This window comes from Brachycentrus maculatus, unplaced genomic scaffold, assembly GCF_059751285.1.
Source record: "Brachycentrus maculatus isolate JH-2025_06_01 unplaced genomic scaffold, ASM5975128v1 h1tg000017l, whole genome shotgun sequence".
Lineage (NCBI taxonomy): Eukaryota > Metazoa > Arthropoda > Insecta > Trichoptera > Brachycentridae > Brachycentrus > Brachycentrus maculatus.
Window position 1 is genome coordinate 2,317,107 of NW_028280771.1, and position 17,871 is coordinate 2,334,977.

At 33.7% G+C, this 17,871-nt stretch overlaps 2 protein-coding genes across 2 annotated transcripts in view; one reads left to right on the top strand and one right to left on the bottom strand.

The window, feature by feature from the left end:
• LOC148313201 (uncharacterized) overlaps positions 1 to 2,844 on the bottom strand; it is a 67,930-nt gene extending 65,086 nt beyond the window's left edge. Inside the window, exon 1 of the mRNA XM_088266792.1 lies at positions 2,349 to 2,844. Within this exon, the coding sequence (XP_088122918.1) occupies positions 2,349 to 2,369 (21 nt within the window). The 5' untranslated portion in view covers positions 2,370 to 2,844. The remainder of the gene's footprint in view (positions 1 to 2,348) is intronic.
• The window catches only part of Naa15-16 (N-alpha-acetyltransferase 15/16), a 219,883-nt gene that overhangs the window by 81,643 nt on the left and 120,369 nt on the right, over positions 1 to 17,871 (top strand). The window lies entirely within an intron of this gene.

The window sequence follows — 17,871 nt, forward strand, 5'->3', positions numbered from 1 at the left end:
GACCTTATTAATGCAATATGGATGTTCAATAAGGGGTAGAATTGGTGAATGTTACCCAAGTGTATAAAGTGGTCGCTTTAGCCAGCTAAATGCCAGGTCGTACGCCATGAGATGCTCAGACTTCCATCTTCTTTCATACCAACTATAATATTGACATCTCATCCGAAGGATGAAGAATCCATTGTTAGATATAATAAATAATATAAATATTGATATATGACATGGATTGCAGTTGAAGATTGGAATTTTGCAAAGTGGGAGTCGAACGTAAGAACCCTGACTCGAAGTCTGCGACACTAACCACGAGGCCATGACCCAACTCATAAGTCATTAAGTAATATTTATTTGCCAAATTTCAATTGTTAGTCTCATTGATCATTACTAGATTGTTTAATGACCATCGCTGTGGGATAATTTACGTTTTTGATGTTTTAAAAATTGTGTAATTTTATTTAAAAATGTCTCAAAACAGGTATGGTTAAATTGATGCGGACTTTCGAATTATGATAATCTTGATTTTTACATCTTGCGATTCTCGTTGCTAAATTGCTCAACTTTCTGGCGCATCGAAATGATTTTAATATTATATATTAATGAAAGAAATAAATGTTTGGATTGAATTTTCTATTAGTATATTCATATTTCAAATAAATAATTATAATTAAAATAAATTATATTACCAACAAACATAAACAATAAATAATAAGTGTAAGTCCCTCTCCAAGCACAAGAACTTTATTGGAGAGAACTAAAATGAATTAAAATTATGAATTAAACTTTTGTAACCGAATTATTAAAAAAAAAAAAAGATTTACATCGGTGAAGAGTTTAAATTAAAGGTTAAGTCGCAGGTATGTCCTAAATCTATAAAAAAAATTGGGAAAATAAGTTAGCAGTAATATCAAATTTTAATATTTTCAGCAAAACAAACAACTTCCCCATTCTCAAAAATATGCTAAATGAAATGAAAATACTACATTTTATATCAAAAGTACGATTTCATATGTATTCTATCCTTAATTGTTAGATATGGTAATTGATTCACGATGCTATCAGCTGATCGCTTGAATCTCACAATACACACACGCTAGTTTTTACTATAGGAAAATTTCCAATAACGAACTGAATGGCCTATCCCGGATGTATGGATTTTTTTTAAATGTCTCTTTTGTTTGCCGGTTTTATTGATGAGCACGCGATATTATTTTTTTCTTTTATTTTCAAACACAAATGCATTTTTTACACTTTAAATTAGCATGTATGTATAAGGGAATAATAATGCCGATACATGAAGCTTTTTCTGTTTTAATTGTTTACGTTTGAAATATTTTTATGTACATTTTTTTACTGATGTTTTTTATTGCTATTTTTTTGACACTCAATACACGATAGTCAAGATATAATATTCTGGCAAAAAAGTTTGGTACTCAGTTGATGAAAAATATTTAATTCAAATATGTCGAGTATTTATTCGATACATTTAAAATATTTAAAAAATATGTCGTATCAATTATTTTCCAATTTTTGAAAAATATCTTGTCACATTTTAAAATAAAATAAACAATTCTGTCGCATTAAATAATATGTGTCATTAAAAATATTTTTTTTCCTATAAAATTACGATTTTTATCGATAAATAGACGAAAAGTTTTTAAGATGGTAATTTGGAAATCAATGTATTTACAGGGTATAGGGTTAACGCAGTATTAAAAGCTGGTTTAAGTCATTAAAATCTTGATATCTTGGGGTTAAATTTAATCTTTTAAACCAATGTATATTTATTTTTATTTTAAATAAACATAATTGATATATTTTAAATATGTGCTATTGCTTTTTATATTTTTTCAGATATTGAAAACTTGTTAGTAGTTTTTTTTTTACGTTTAATGAGATATTTATTTCACCTAATGTAGAACAATACTTTCTTTCTATGACATTACTGAAAGAAAATCGCCAACGTGAAATCAGATTGTATTCATAATAATTACCCACCTGTCATACAATCGTAATTTTCTTTTTGTCATTCGTTTTCTTTTCCATTGTTTTCAAATAGACGATCTTAATTACGCCTTTTTTTACAAAAGAAAATTATATTATTTTTCTATTCGCTACTAACTGCTTCGTTGTACACGCGATATGCGTTTTTTTTTTATTGGGCGATTTTTTTTGCAAATCGTAATGCTCTAATTTGAAATTCGATACGGAAATTTATATCTCAGGATACCGTTTATTTGTACTTTTTTCTTCTTCTAATGACCTTAGAAATTCCCATAACCATAAAAATATAGGGCATAATTATGTACAAAAGAATAATATTTTGTGTATTTCTATATGTATCCAATCCTTACGTTTATTTGTATCCGCACCATTCTTCAGAAATATATTTTTTGTCTTCTTCTGCACTCCGAGACTCCAGTTGTTGGAAAAACCACCTGTTAAATTAAATATCAATTTTCCCCTCGATCATAATTTTCGATCACTTTTCGCGTGTTGTGTTCGGTCCGATTAGATTTTTTTACGAATCGTCTTCACTTTTATTTTTAATTCGATATCACTATTATGATCATTTCCTCGGTATCATTTTAGGAAATGTCCATAAATAATTTCACTGTTTTGCACTCCACGTCTTTTTGATCGTGGCGATTGTTTGAATAAAATTGGAAGGGTTGAAAATGTTCCCCCCCCCACTTAAAAAAAAATACTCCCACTTTTCAAAGAAAAAAATTCAAAGTTTTCATTCGTTGTTCGAAAAAATATCGATGTTTTTCACGACCCGGCTTATTCGATGAGCAGTCTCCAGCTGACTGTGCGTCGTACCGTTTCGGCGTCTACCGCGCGAATGGCTCGCGTGGTGGGGCGTCTCCCGTATATATGTGACAGCCGCGGGCGCCTCGAGTCTCTCCTCGCGTCAGGATATTTCCCGATCTTGAATTGAAAATAAAAACAAACGAGCATCGGGAGTGTCGTTTGTCTTTTTTTTTCTTTCACAGAAGGAACACTCACATCCGTCTGACTCCCCTAAAAAGGGCATATACTCCTTTATTTTGCTTCTTTGGTATTTAGTTACTTTAAAAACTCCCTTTTATTAGAATTTTATTTTTTATATGAAAAATATGTACGTACTTATACTTATATACATTTACAAATTCGTATGCATAATCATTTTTTCCTTCGGTGACCCACCAAGCCACCTAATGTGTCTTGTTGGGAGGGTTCTTTTTACAAACTTGTTTTTTCAAAAAAGTAATTTTTTTCTATTTTAATATAATAAACTTATAAAAAAATGAAAAGTAATTTACAATTTTATGCAATATCCACTCTTGATCCTATTCCTTTATTTTTGCCTTTGGTCCGTTTTTTGTTTGCCTTATCTCCTCCGGCAACAAATTAAAAATGTTCGGAATTATGTATTGATGCGTTCTACTTCCATATTTATTGTTCACTATTAATACTATCAACCCTTCGTTTTTGATTTTTAATCCGATAAATAATAGGCATAACTTATGTTTTCCGTCTGATTGTCGATGTTAGCGATCAAAAAAAGAAATTCGTCGTCGAATAAATCACATACGTAGCAGTAAATTTTAAAGTTGATTCTGGCTGGCTCAAATGCTGGCTTTCTCAAAAACTCAAATGTTTCTCAAATGCTTTCCACAAGTTACGTACAAAAACCATAGCCACGCACAGCCAACAATATTTACTATGATTTCTTTATAATACAGCAAAATATATGGTAGGTACAATGTATCGATCTTGCAGCCCTATCGATTGGCCAAAAGGCCGGATCTTATTTCGTTTATTTTTTGACTGATGTAAAAATAGCCCCAGTTGCCTTGTAGGAACAGGTTTCAGTCAGAGTTTGGTCCCATAATTGAAAAGGGAAAAATAATATACATTTTTTTATCTGGAGATTCCTCGGCGGACCCGCGATGGCCGCATCCGGTTCTGTAGTTTGTGATGTGTCTGCGGGCTGTCGATTCTGAATAATAAAGGTAGTCCAAATGCCTTTAAATAACGACCTCATTATGGTTTTTCAATACCCGGATCGCGGTGCTATGGTTATTAAAGTGATCCATAAGTTTGGAGTTGGGTCCATTTGAAAATCGGCAATTATTTCTCTAAAATGACACAAGGTTATTGCAATAAAAAAACTAAATTTCGGACCATTGTCCAATATTCATTTCCACAATTGACTCATTTTCAAGATTGATAGATCATTGTGACATCAATATCGATTTGGCAAATTCGCGAACTTCAATTCGAATTGCACGGAAAGTACGGAACGATGAACTCTTACTGAGCTGTCGGTATTTCAGAACGACCTTCAAATTTTAAAACAAAGTCGTTTGATGACACTTCCTGTAAACATTTTATGTTTTTCTTCGTTTTGTGTTTTAATATGAATTAAATCGATGTTATTGTAAACGAATGAATTAGTTATTCGTTTCTGCTAAATACGGGATTCATTTTCAAAACACCTTATGCATTTATGAATTAATTTTTAAATCAAACACAGATTTTTTGAGTATACTAAGTTGTATTTTATTAAAAACATTTTATTAAAATCATTCCTTTGAATATGCCATAACTAGGCGAAACAATTGTCACAGTATAAATTTTTATGTGTTTTTAATAAAATACAACTTAAAATACCCTGGACCGGTGCCTGGAGCGGAGGGTTGATCACCTTTCCTTCCTTCACGTGTTACCGATCAAGATCACACAATTTTTATATTATGCAGAGCCCTATGCACCATCGTGTGCGGATGAAGGTTTGAATAAAAATTAAAATGATAAATCTTGCACCATTTAAGCAGAAATCGTGTGGAATTAAGAGGATAGAGGAATAACCAAAAACAAATTATTATCAGCAAGTAATTATTCCAACGTCTTCTACATTTTTTACGCGTGCGAACACATTTTTTTCATTCTCAGTTTGTTCAAACATTTTGATGTTAATTCCATACATTATGGCCATCATTCATCGCGAGTGGTACTCCCATCTCATAACGAGCGGTTGATCACGCAATCATCTCTATCTTATGTCAGCCACTTTTTTAACCATGACGTGTTGGGCATTGTGACGTGCTTGGACGGTCAAGCGGTCTCCATAGTAAGCGGAATCGAAATGGAGAGCTCCGAGATCTGACACACCTTCCTTTTGTAGCCTCGGCCATAGATAATGACACTTGTTTTCCATACGTCATATAAATTAAGTTATATTTATGATTCCTTGTTTCCGATAATTGGTTTCAGTGTGTATTTTTAAATTATTATATCATGGGTATTTATAGCTGCTTGGTTCGTGGTACTTATTTTTATATTCTAACTTGTATTTCTTAGAACTTGACATGCCATTATAGAATTTCTTACAGATTTTTTTTGGATATTCGATTTTTTTTTATTCCTTACTTGTTTTATTTACAATCAGAAGTTCAAAAATCGTGGAATAATAACTCAGTTTTATTTATAGATTTGACGTTAAATTTTTAGAACTCCATTTTAATTTGTATAATAATAAATGTTTAGAACAAACACTGATTTTTAGAGCCTACTAAGTTGTATTTTATTTTTAGAATGTCATTGACATTAGTTTGAAGATGCGATTACAGGGCGAAACAATTGTGACAAATTTTATTTTCATGTGTTTTTGAAAATAAAATACAATTTAGTAGACTCTGAAAATAAGTGTTTGATTATAACATTTAATATATAAACTCAGTTTTGGGTGATTTTAGCGAGCAAATATTGGGACCACACGACTCAAATAGTTGTCAATCATGGGTAGAATGGTGAAAGTGTAAAGTGATCACTTCACCAAGCTATGATAGGTCAACATCCCTGTAAATACCCATATTCTTCTTCACGAATGTTGAGATGTCGAAATGTAAAAATAACTTATAATTAAAATGTAACTTTGTTTTAAAATCACTATAAATATTTTATCATAACTTAATTATAATGTCTACCGGTTTCGAAGCTAAACGCTTCTTTATCAAGATTGATTAATACTGATGATAAAGAAGCGGTTAGCTTCGAAACCGGTAGACATTATAATTAAGTTATAATAAAATATTTATAGTGATTTTAAAACAAAATCACAAAGTTAATGCTTCAAATATAAATTATGAAAATAACTTCTTAGTGGAGAAACCCAGATTTGTGAACAAGGATTTGGACACACCCACAAAATTGTATGTGTAATATTATGAATACATTTTTTACACCTCCGTAGCGTAGTGGTCAGCGCGTTTGGCTACCGTGCCGGAGGTTCCGGATTCGATTCCTAGGGGGGTCAAAATAAATATGGGTGATTTTCACTCTCACATTTATTCAATATCACCCTGGACTGGTACAAGAAGCGCAGGGCTGATCAACTTGCCTTCATGCAATTAACGATCAAGATAACACTGCGTCGCTATGCTACAGTGCCCTATGCACCATGGGTGCGGATGAGGGTTAAAAGAATAAAATAAATATTTAAAAAAAAAAAAATTACTAAGCCTCCGAGAATACGAATGATTTTGACATTGATAAAAAAATGAATGTTAGAAAGTTTTTTTTTCCTGGCAGCTACTGTATCTTCTTTTAATTAGACCATCGTTCGTAAATTCGTATCTTACCATTTATCAATGTCGAAAATCGTTTGAACGTTTAATAAAACAAGGCAATTTAGAATACAAAAGTTTATTGATGTTGCTGTTTTGAAGTTTCTCCGCCGCAGGGGTGAGGACGCCCGCGGTCCGATGCGACGGTAACGTATTGCGTCAGACTCCTTGCGTGAAGACCCAGCAAGTTATCCAACCACTGCGCGTCACAGTTGTAATAGCAACATGCGGGGTGCCGCCTGATGCCTACTGTGGTTCCAGTACTACCCCATCTGACACCGCGGTATTTTCCTTCTCACTTAACGATCTGACTTTATTTAGATTGGGATCATATTTATTTACATGTAAGGCTGAGATAAGCATTATCGATAAAATTAAGAAAGGCGTGTTGAGATGGTTTGGACATGTGGAGCGTATGAGTGAAGAAAGAACGGTTAAACAAATTTATGAGGCGAATGTAGTTGGAAAAGGAAGCAGAGGAAGACCGAGGAAAACTTGGCACAATCAGGTATGTCAAATACTTGAAAGCGACCGGGTCAGGAGTCGTAATAATCGTCGGGTATGTATGAGGAGATGCATGAATGAAGAATGTAGAATGTTGCAAAGACAGAGTAGTGTGGCGTTCGATTCTCTCTGCCTACGCCTGCAGGGAAGCGGCGTGATGGTTACTTAGTTTAGTTAATTAAAATCAAACACTGAGTCTACTTAATTGTATTTTATTATTAAAAAACATAAAAATAAAATTTGTGACAATTGTTTCGCCTTGTTATGTTATTTTTAAACTAATGTGAATATTTAATTGACTGAGCCTCCAATTCTTGCCCTCAGACCATTTAATCTTCAAATTAGTTTGAAAATGTCATTACAAGGCGAAGCAATTGTCACGAATTTTATTTTTATGTGTTTTTAATTAATAAAATAAATACAATTTAGTAGATTCTACATAAATATCAATGTTTTACTTTAATATGTATTATATTTAATTTATAAATACAGTTTTTTTTTTGTTAAAATTATTTATGTCCTTAAACTATTATTTACTGTATTTTGATTTTCATGATTTCGTCTTTTGCGGGAAATTTCAGGCTTCTTTAATTTCTTCTTTCACTATTTGATTTGGCAGTCACTTTGTAGTAATATGTATCCATTTTTAATTTAAATTTTATTTAAATAAATAAATTGAAATTATAATCAGGTCCTACCATTTCATAGGAATTCCATTTTCATAATATTTATTTATACAACAATATAAATACAAACACTCGATACTTTTTTTATATTTTCACCCCAATATGGACATCTTCAGTTGTGGATAAAGGCGCTAATAGCTTATATATAAATATAAAAGTGGAAATGCACCATTTTTGTTTATGTAAATAGTACAAATTAATATGTTTAAAAATTATCTGTAATATTTTATTAGATGGTACAATCGGTAAACAGTATTAAAATTATTATTTTTCGTTTGGGAATGTGCCTTACTATTTGCAAGTCACTGCTGTTACTCACTTAATAGAATTTAATAAAAAAATATTAATCGGTAATAATTACTGAAGTATTTTTCCTGTTATTTAGATTTTGCGTTAAAAAAACGTTTATTTACGCAACTGAAATATTCTTCAAAACCAGATATTTCTCGCAAATGACTTCTAGCTTATAATATTATCGGCATTTCTTGTCGAGGAAACGTTTTGAGTCACAATTCAAGTGTGTTTTTATTTATCGGATTATTAATATGTAGTTTGTTCAGTTTCTTACACCGATAGATCGGCTTCCTTGGTAATTAAGGGTATTAACCTGTATTCTTGTATTGACCACGTCCGGATTAGAAATTAATGCGAAATCCACCAGTGTTCGATCGTTAATCTCGTGCTAGCGACAAAAGCTGCTCATTTTAACGTAATCACGACAGGAAATTGCAAGGCACTTCGTATTTAGTACTAAGTATATTAACGTATTTATTTCCTACAATTGATAGTTTTTGCATCGGTTTTATAAGTTGTTCACCATGATGCTTTAAAAAAAAGATTTATTAACACTTGTAACTTAATTTTGCGTTGTATCAATAAAGCACATGGCCACAAACACGAGATAAAAAGGGGAAATATATATTGATATAAAACCGAGTAAAAAATTACCTAGAGAGTTGGCGAGTTTCTATACAACACTCTCCAATCATTCATCGTTTTTTCATATAGTTTTTTTCCACTTGTATTTTATTTGACTAGTGATCGGGTTTTGTCGTTGTCGACATTATTATGTTATTAAAATTATACAAATTACTTTAATTAATTAAATTTTAATTCATTCTCTCAGAAAAATGTTATAAAATTATAGTTTTCGACACCTTCCTTGTTGTATGTATAGCATAAAATTGTATACAGCCTCCCACCAGTCTGATTATGCCTTTAAGGACGATACCCAGTCACTAGTCAAATATGTAAAAAGTGGAAAAAAGTTTAAAGTTGTTATAATATAAACATTGATTTGTAGTAGGTCAATAATAAAAATGAGTTTTCAGGGTATTTTCACTAAAAAAATCGATGCTTGTTTATATTGTACTACCGATCGTACGTGAAGATTATCTCGCTTTTTTAAAACACAATCCCGTTAAGTAATTTCGCAACATTCATCACAGTTCCCTATACCATGTATTATAAACATCGTTCAGGAAACGAGAATAAAAAAAATCAGTTTGAAAATGCCATAACAAGGCGAAACAATGGTTACAAATTTTATTTTTATGTTGATAATATGTAAAATGCAATTTAATAGACTCTATAATATTGAATATATAAATCAGTCCTCCATATTTTGTTCAGTCGGCTACCAAAAGAAAATTCCGAGGCGCATGCTGTCCCGAGAACTTTCTCACAAGTGACATTTGCCATACCGGCCGTCCGAGGCGGGAGATACAATAATTTTGGATAATTTACATCGTTTCTTGCGTGCAACACATCGCGAATAATAGCGTAACACCTGCTTTCCGATGATGTAATGACTGGCAACTATCGGACACCGAACCCTGGCTCGTTGGTGCGTGATTGATCTCGCTTTTAATCGACTATCCAACCTGACAGTTTCGCCCATCCTGCCTGAGGCTGTTCTTTACACTTTAAATACAATTGCCGGTAGCGTTTTTGCCACTTACATCACAAATGTATTTTACATTTCATGTATATTTTTTATTTATCGTAACAAATCAGTGTAGCCATTCGAAAACTAACTACCATATGGTCTCTTCTTTTCCGAGAATTCTAAGATATGGCAATGAAAACGGGCCATTGGTTGATATTTTTTAGTAAATCAATTAATATCTTAAATTCAAAATTTATGGAGCACTTTTTGGATCTCTTGTTATAAATTTTATGGTGATTATTAGCTTCCCTAATTTGTACCAACTTTTAATTTTTTTCACCAAATTTTGTATTTTTTTTATTACTTGTACTTATTTTTTCTTTATTCATTATTTTTATTTTTGTTATTATTATTTCCTATGTAATCTATCTTAATTTCCATGTTATTTTTTGTAAAAGGGAGTAATGCCGTAAATAAATAAATAAATAAATTTGAACGATGAAGGGGTATTGACTCTGAATTTGGCGAATTTCGTTTTATTACATAGAACTAATAAATTATAACTCTTAATAGTAAGCGTTTAAGCAAATAAAAATTCCCACCGTTCAATATATTTCTTTAATATCTCGTGTGATATTTAATTTAGCGTATAATAAATAAATCAAAAGTGTGTAATGTCCACCAACAATTTTGCACGCACTTACTCAATCTGTCGGTCTCACCATGTGCCGATATGTTTATTCTTCCTCATATATATGTAATGCATTTAAAAACTTTCTCTGCCTTTATAATGAGGATTACGACAGTGCCGTATTATTTTTCAGAAGTTTAAGGTACGATTGTGCAATTACAAAAAAGTTTTTGGGCATGAAAATACCAAAGCAACAATTACCAATGTGCGATTAAACGTTGCTTTTCCTTTTGACCATTTTTTCTCATAACTGATCAGCTACTCTGATCAAAAAATGCGACGTTTTTCTACCATTAAAATAAATATTTTGGTTCCCTAATTTTGGGACACTCTGTCTGGCAATTCGTATGACCATGTTAATTAAGATTAACTGTATTTATCTGAAATATTTTTTAGTAGAATATACTTGGGTGATAGAGAAATCAGTGATTAAAGTTATACCTGCGCCGGGCCAGACACTGTGGCCCACGGAGCTGCCTACTAGAATCATACGGGCCAGAATGTCTGGCTTCAGAGTGGTAAGAGTTAAGGATAAAATAGTGTGAAACAAAATTTTTTATGATAATTTTCTGCCTACCCCTGCGGAAAGCGGCGTGATGGTTAGTTAATTAGCTAGAAGAAACAAAAATCGACTGATCGATGTCTGGCCTACAGAGTGGTACGAGTTTAAAAAAATTGTAAGGTTCAATAATATTTTTACAAATAGTATTATCTGGTTTCGGTTTTATTATCATTCAAAGTTTGCACAGTTGCACAAAAAACAGCTGAAATGCATATTTGTGGCTTTTTTTATAGTTAGGATGTGTTTTGTCGAGGAATGGAAAGTGTTCTCTCCTGAGAAGAGCGAAGTGATGGACCATGATCTGGAAAGATACACGGAGTTTACAATAAGATATTTAGGTGCATTGATTGAAAATTAAGCGAATACTTTGATTCTGGGACGCTAATATGTTATAATAAATGCGGAGATTGGCGCCAAGAAAGCAAAAATTAGCGTAGCATGTGATGAGGACCTATCCGATATCGGATCTGTATTAGTTCATAAGGAACTCTTACGAGAGGTGGTATCATATATGATAAAAATAGTAAGGACATTGGTACCATAAACCAAGCTAGGACACAAAATGCCGAATCATCTTCTAGTGGAACGGAAAGCCTGTTGACGAAAGTCAATAGTCCGGCTTCTCCTGAGGAGTTTTAGGTGGTTGTAAAACATGTTTTTAGCTAGAAAAAAAAAATATCCACTAATTGATCTATAAACCTTGTACATTATAAGCAATAAATAAACGCAACTCCCAACGGAAGAAAAGCACAGCACATGAAAGGATAAATTGTTACTTATTTTTGCTGTGCTTATATACATTAATTGTGGCGCCGTGGCGTAGTTGGGTAGACGCTCGACTGCAAAACTGGTGTCGCGGGTTCGATTCCCGCCAATTGCAAAATAAACTCAAGAAAGATTTATTTTCAATTCGTCTGGGTGTTTGTGGGGTATTTTTCACATTTACCTTCCGTATCCTTACTATCCCACCTGCAGACAAGTCTCTAATAGAGGCTTTGCGGATTATTCCTTTAAAATAATACAATTTAAAAATAAAATATGGTTGTCGCGACGACATTTTGTATTGTTTAGACGACAAATCCATGTAACCGACAGCGAACAGCTTACATTATAAACAGGGTATATTTTGCTTTATAAATTGATCCATTGTTATTATTTTTCGAGTAGTATGGCTCGGATCAGGAATGTCGCCTTGTACACATTCTTTTCCTCCCAGACCGCATTCCTTGGCAAGGTTCGGATATATGTAACTTTATCCAGTGCTAACGAACCGAGGCTGATGTGCAAATGCATGCACGCATTTCAAGGGTACGATCGTAATATTTAGCGCGAGTGATGGATAAAGTGACCACTCGGCATCCACACCAAGCCAAAAACACACGTCAGCAAAGCTGCAATATTTGACGATGTATTGAATGTGGCAGACAGGTGAAAATTCATAGGTATCAACAATCTAGCCATGAAAATAGTGGTCAGATGGGGAAGAAATGGAAGCAAAGGAGCTGTACCATAGACGGATTGGATAATTCAGAGGTCCATAGATTTCGCTGATGAAACGACCAGATAATTGTACAGGATTTGACATCTCAACATAGATGAAGAAGAATATGGAAGTCTGGACATTTAATGGGCTTGAGACTTGTCATAGGGTTGGTTAAGCAATCACGTTATACACTTGTAACATTCGCCAATTCTACATATGATTCACACTACTTACCTACCCTGTAAATGCCCAGGTTCCCATATTCTTTCTCATCTATGTTAAGATGTCACAAATGTGAAACATAACTCGTAAGTGCAGATAATCAAGATTTGTGAACACAATAAAAATTTTGCAACATTTGAGGTGTATCCAAATACTTGTTCTCAAATCTGGATTATCTCCAATTATAAGAATATTTTTCGTATTATTTTTTGACATCTCATCAAAGATGAAGAAGAATATGGAAGTCTGGGCATTTACGGGGCTGACGACCGTCAAAGGCAGCTTATGACGGTTGCCAGCCCCGTAAATGCCGAGACTTCCATATTCTTCTTCATCTTTGATGGGATGTCAAAAAACAATCAAAATGTTGTATAAAAATATAAAAATATTTTCCCTATATTTATTCTAAAAACCAAAAAAAATCCCATATTTAATATATTCTTTTGAAAAATTGGTTGTGAGCCGACAAGTGACCTCTCGTGTGGAATGAATGCGATTGAACTAATGCTGGACCTTAACAAAAATATCAGAAACCCACTGTACATCTTGTGCAGTGACTGAAGATCTATCGCCCTTTTTATGATCCGCCAATAGGCAGAATAACATCCGATAAAGAAGGACGTGACAACCAAATGAATCAATAAATAAATAATAATTAAATATAAAATGCGCTCGACCATACCAGGAAACACTCGTGACGGTATCGAGGGAATCCTTAATGCGTTTTGGTGGCCGGTCGCCAATAACACGATGATTATATGTTGTAGCATTCCTCACTAGTGTTATCACCGTTTGATGCGAATCCACCTTGTTTACACTCTTCTAGATGGATATCGGCGTGCAAATATCGCTAGGCGATTTTCAGCCGTAGTTCAAAACTCGCTAATGATCGAGTGACTTCATACCTCGCCGCATTAGTTGCCTAATTAAGAAATAAACACATCTCAGCGAGGAAATGTTTATTCGAATAACGATACCAAATACATACATATTATGGAGTAAATTCTTTCTCATCCTACTCAGTGCTGAACTCCTGGTTGCTGAGCGTCGAGATCTCCTCTGATGTTACAACATTTTGAGTATGTACTTTGGGTAATACTTGTTCACAAATCTGAGTTTCAACACTTACGAGTTATTTTAAATTTTTGACACCTCGACATAGGTAAAGAAAAATACGAAAGTCTGGATATTTATAGGAATTATGACCGATCGTTGATATCCATTGACATATCGCTCACTCCTTTCAATAACGTCATATATCAAAAATCGTCAATTTTCTGTTGTTCATTTTTTAGGAATGCCCAGAAAATGTACTATATCCCAGCAAAAGCGGCATATTTTTAACTTAATATTTACCCGCTACAGGGCAGAAAGTGTTGTCTTTGCATTTTGAAGAAAAGGAATTGTATAATATATATTTTTTTAAATATACTAATTATTTTTCAAAAGAAAAAAAACGCTCAAGTTTTACCTAAATAGATCTGTTGCACAGTAAAAAGTTCAATAAGTGGCTTGATATTTATTTTTTTACATTGTATTATATTTTTAAATTTTAAAAACTCCTGAAAAATCAAGTTTTTTCATATACTGAGCGATATATCACCCATGATTGACAGATATTACGCAATTATATGACCCTTCTGATGAAGTTAAGATAGCAACAGGCACCTCGGTGGATAGAGCGCTACTTGCAGCGCAGTGTAAGGATAACTGGCGAAGAGTCATTGCTTCCACAAGGGTCACAACCCTCAGTAATGAGGAGTAAGACGGAAAAGAGACATATATTAAGCAGAGTAAAAATTAAACAGTCTCTGCTTAATAAAAGCTTTCTCAATCCAACAAAGATGGCTCTGGTGAACTCGTATAAACAGCGTTATAAGAATAATGATTTATGTGGGAGTTCCAAAAAATTGAGTAGTGTGGTCGCCAATCATGGGTGGAATGGTGAATATTAACATGTGTGTAAAGTGATCACTTAACCGGGATGGTAAGGTCATTAGCCCTGTAAATACCCAGACTTCTATATTCATCTTCATCTATATTGAGATATCCCTGTTACAACCACCTTCTCGAAATCATCCCAGTCCCAAATTTAGCAATATTATAAAATACTTATTTATTTTTTTACAAAAATGTTAATCAAATTAGTATATAACCACTCACCGAGATTTTTACGTCTACCGGTTTCGAGACGTACCCGTCTCTTCGTCAGGACAATCACTAACACAGCATGCAAACAATACTACACTTCACCACCATAGCACCATTTACACACTCAAAACTACACAAAATTTGAGTGTGTAAATGGTGCTATGGTGGTGAAGGGTAGTATTGTTTGCATGCTGTGTTAGTGATTGTCCTGACGAAGAGACGGGTACGTCTCGAAACCGGTAGACGTAAAAATCTCGGTGAGTGGTTATATACTAATTTTATTAACATTTTTGTAAAAAAATAAATAAGTAAAAATGACTAACCACAAAGTAAATGCTTTAAATATTAATAATATTGAGAATATATTATAAAATGATTAAATTCAAAACCTCTGCTTTTTTCTTGATAAGTGCAGAGCCCAAATGCAATTTGTGACAACAGGCGCGTCGCAAGTGATAACTTTTCACTGAGGCCCGTTACACGGACAGGCCCATACCCCCGGACACATCGGGACGGGCGCCTGTCCACCCGGATCCCGACGCGGGCTGCGGGCGCCCGGCGCCGCCCGGAGTGGCGACTCGACCTTGCGCCGCAATAAAGATGTCTCTCGGTGACTAAAAAGCCCGAGGAATGCCTTAACTCTCATCTGACGCCAGACCTAATCTGAATATGCTAATATCCCAAGACGCCGGACGTATTTTGTAAATCCTGGAAATATTATAATATGTAATCGTATATACAGAGTTATCGAAAAATAATGCCAGTATTTTCAATAACATATTATTTGGAGAAATAAAAAGACTTCGTTATTTGATCCACTCACTTTTTTTCATTAAAAACCAACTAGTTTCGGCAGCAACCTGTTGCCCTCTTCAGGGTTTGTTTTATGACTTATTCTTCATACCCTTATCCGCACACCAATGGTGCATAGGGCACTGCATCATATAAACGCAGTGTCATTTTGATCGTTAACACATGAAGGAAAGGTGATCAGCCCTCCGCTTCAGGTACCAGTCCAGGGTAATATAGAATTATGACTAAACAGACATACATAATATATAAGTCCGTGGCTTTTACAAGCCATGGAGTAAAGTAAACAAATAAAGAAATTTTAAAGAATACTTTATTTTTGATGGAAAATTTGCAATTTTAAATCATCTGTTTATTTTTTGCTTAACGCGTTCAAAGGGTAAATAGTTTTTAATTTTTTTTATGACAGTTTTTTTAAATGTCGTCATTATTTTTCGATGACTGTATTTATATGACTTTTCGCGCGTAGAGGACGATATTTTTTTAACGATTGCTACCGATTTCGCGGTTTTAACCATCGTGCATAATGAATAGTAATGTCTCGAAACGTTTTATACCCCGAATAAACGATTAATTAGGTGTTTGGATTTGTTGATTTCATGGCGTTCGTATCGGAAAATTGATGACAAAAATATCATCATAATTTAGAAGATTCTAGACGATATCAAACGATGGTCATTATTTTATATTTCTTTAAGTATTAAAATATATAAGCATAACTGGAAAATAATGAAAACCCATTTGTGATCAATTTTATACTGAAATTACTATGATATGTTAGGTTATTTTTTTTTTTTACTTTTATTATTTTTTTTACAAAAATGTTAGTACCTAATACACTATTGTTATTTTTTATTTATAAAAATGTGAATGATGTAAGTGTATAACCACTCACCGAGATTTTCATGTCTACCGGTTTCGAAACGTACCTGTCTCTTCGTCAGGACAATCACTACAACAGCATGCAAACAATACTACCCGTCACTACCATAGCACTATTCACACGTGTGAATAGTGCTATGGGAGTGACGGGTAGTACTGTTTGCATGCTGTTGTAGTGATTGTACATTAGTTTTCCCAAATTCTACATCAGTTGATGTTAGTTAGTTAGTTTAACTCTTACCACTCTGTAGGCCAGACATTCTGGCCCGTATGATTCTAGTAGGCAGCCCCGTGGGCCACAATGTCTGGTCCGGCACAGATATAACTTTAATCACTGATTTATCTTTCACCCAAGTATATTCTACCAAATATTTCAGATTAATACAGTTAATCTTAATTAACATGGTCATACGAATTGCCAGACAGAGTGTCCCAAAATAAGGGAACCAAAATATTTATTATAATGGTAGAAAAACGTCGCATTTTTTTGATCAGAGTAGCTGATCAGTTATGAGAAAAAATGGTCAGAGTGGAAAGGGTTAGTATATTTCATTGGGAAAACGTAAGCACGAAAATATTTTTTGTGTTTAAAATCGATTTTTACGCGCAAGGGTTACATCACTCTTCTGCAATTCGACGACCCCGGAAAGAAGTCGGTAATCTCGTCGAGACGATGTTCAAACTAAGTAACCAACTGGCCGACGCTGGACCACGTGATGGGTCACGAGATCAGCCGTGGAAAGTTGGACGGCCGGGACGAACGACCGTGGCGGCCTTGCAAGGCTAGCGGGGACTTCTCTTCTCCGTAATGCTGCGCCGAATTCGACGAGAAAAATCTCTGTTTAACGCTAAAACAACGTATTTTTCTGTTTGTCTCGTAATTTTCTCGGAATATGACCCTAAATGGTACAGTGACTAATATTTTATGTATTTTGGATATTAAAAGCATTGATAACCATATAAGTTCTATATATCGCTCGCTCCTTTCAAGAACGTCATAAATCAAAAAACTTGATTCTTCAGGAGAACGTTTTTAAAGTTTAAAAATATAATAAAATGTATTAAAAATAAATATCAAGCCACTTATTGAACTTTTTACTGTGCAACAGATCTTTTTAGGTAAAACCTGAAGGTTTTTTCTCCTTTTGAAAAATATTTAATTTATTTCAAAAAATAATTAAACAATACCTTTTGTTCAAAATGCAAAAACAACACTTTCTGCCCTGTAGCGGGTAAATATTTAATAAAAATATGCCGCTTTTGCTGGGATGAAGTACATTTTCTAGGCATTCCGAAAACATGCACAACTGAAAATGGACGATTATTGATTTATGACGTTCTTGAAAGGAGTGAGCGATATATGAACCAACTTTGAAACACTATT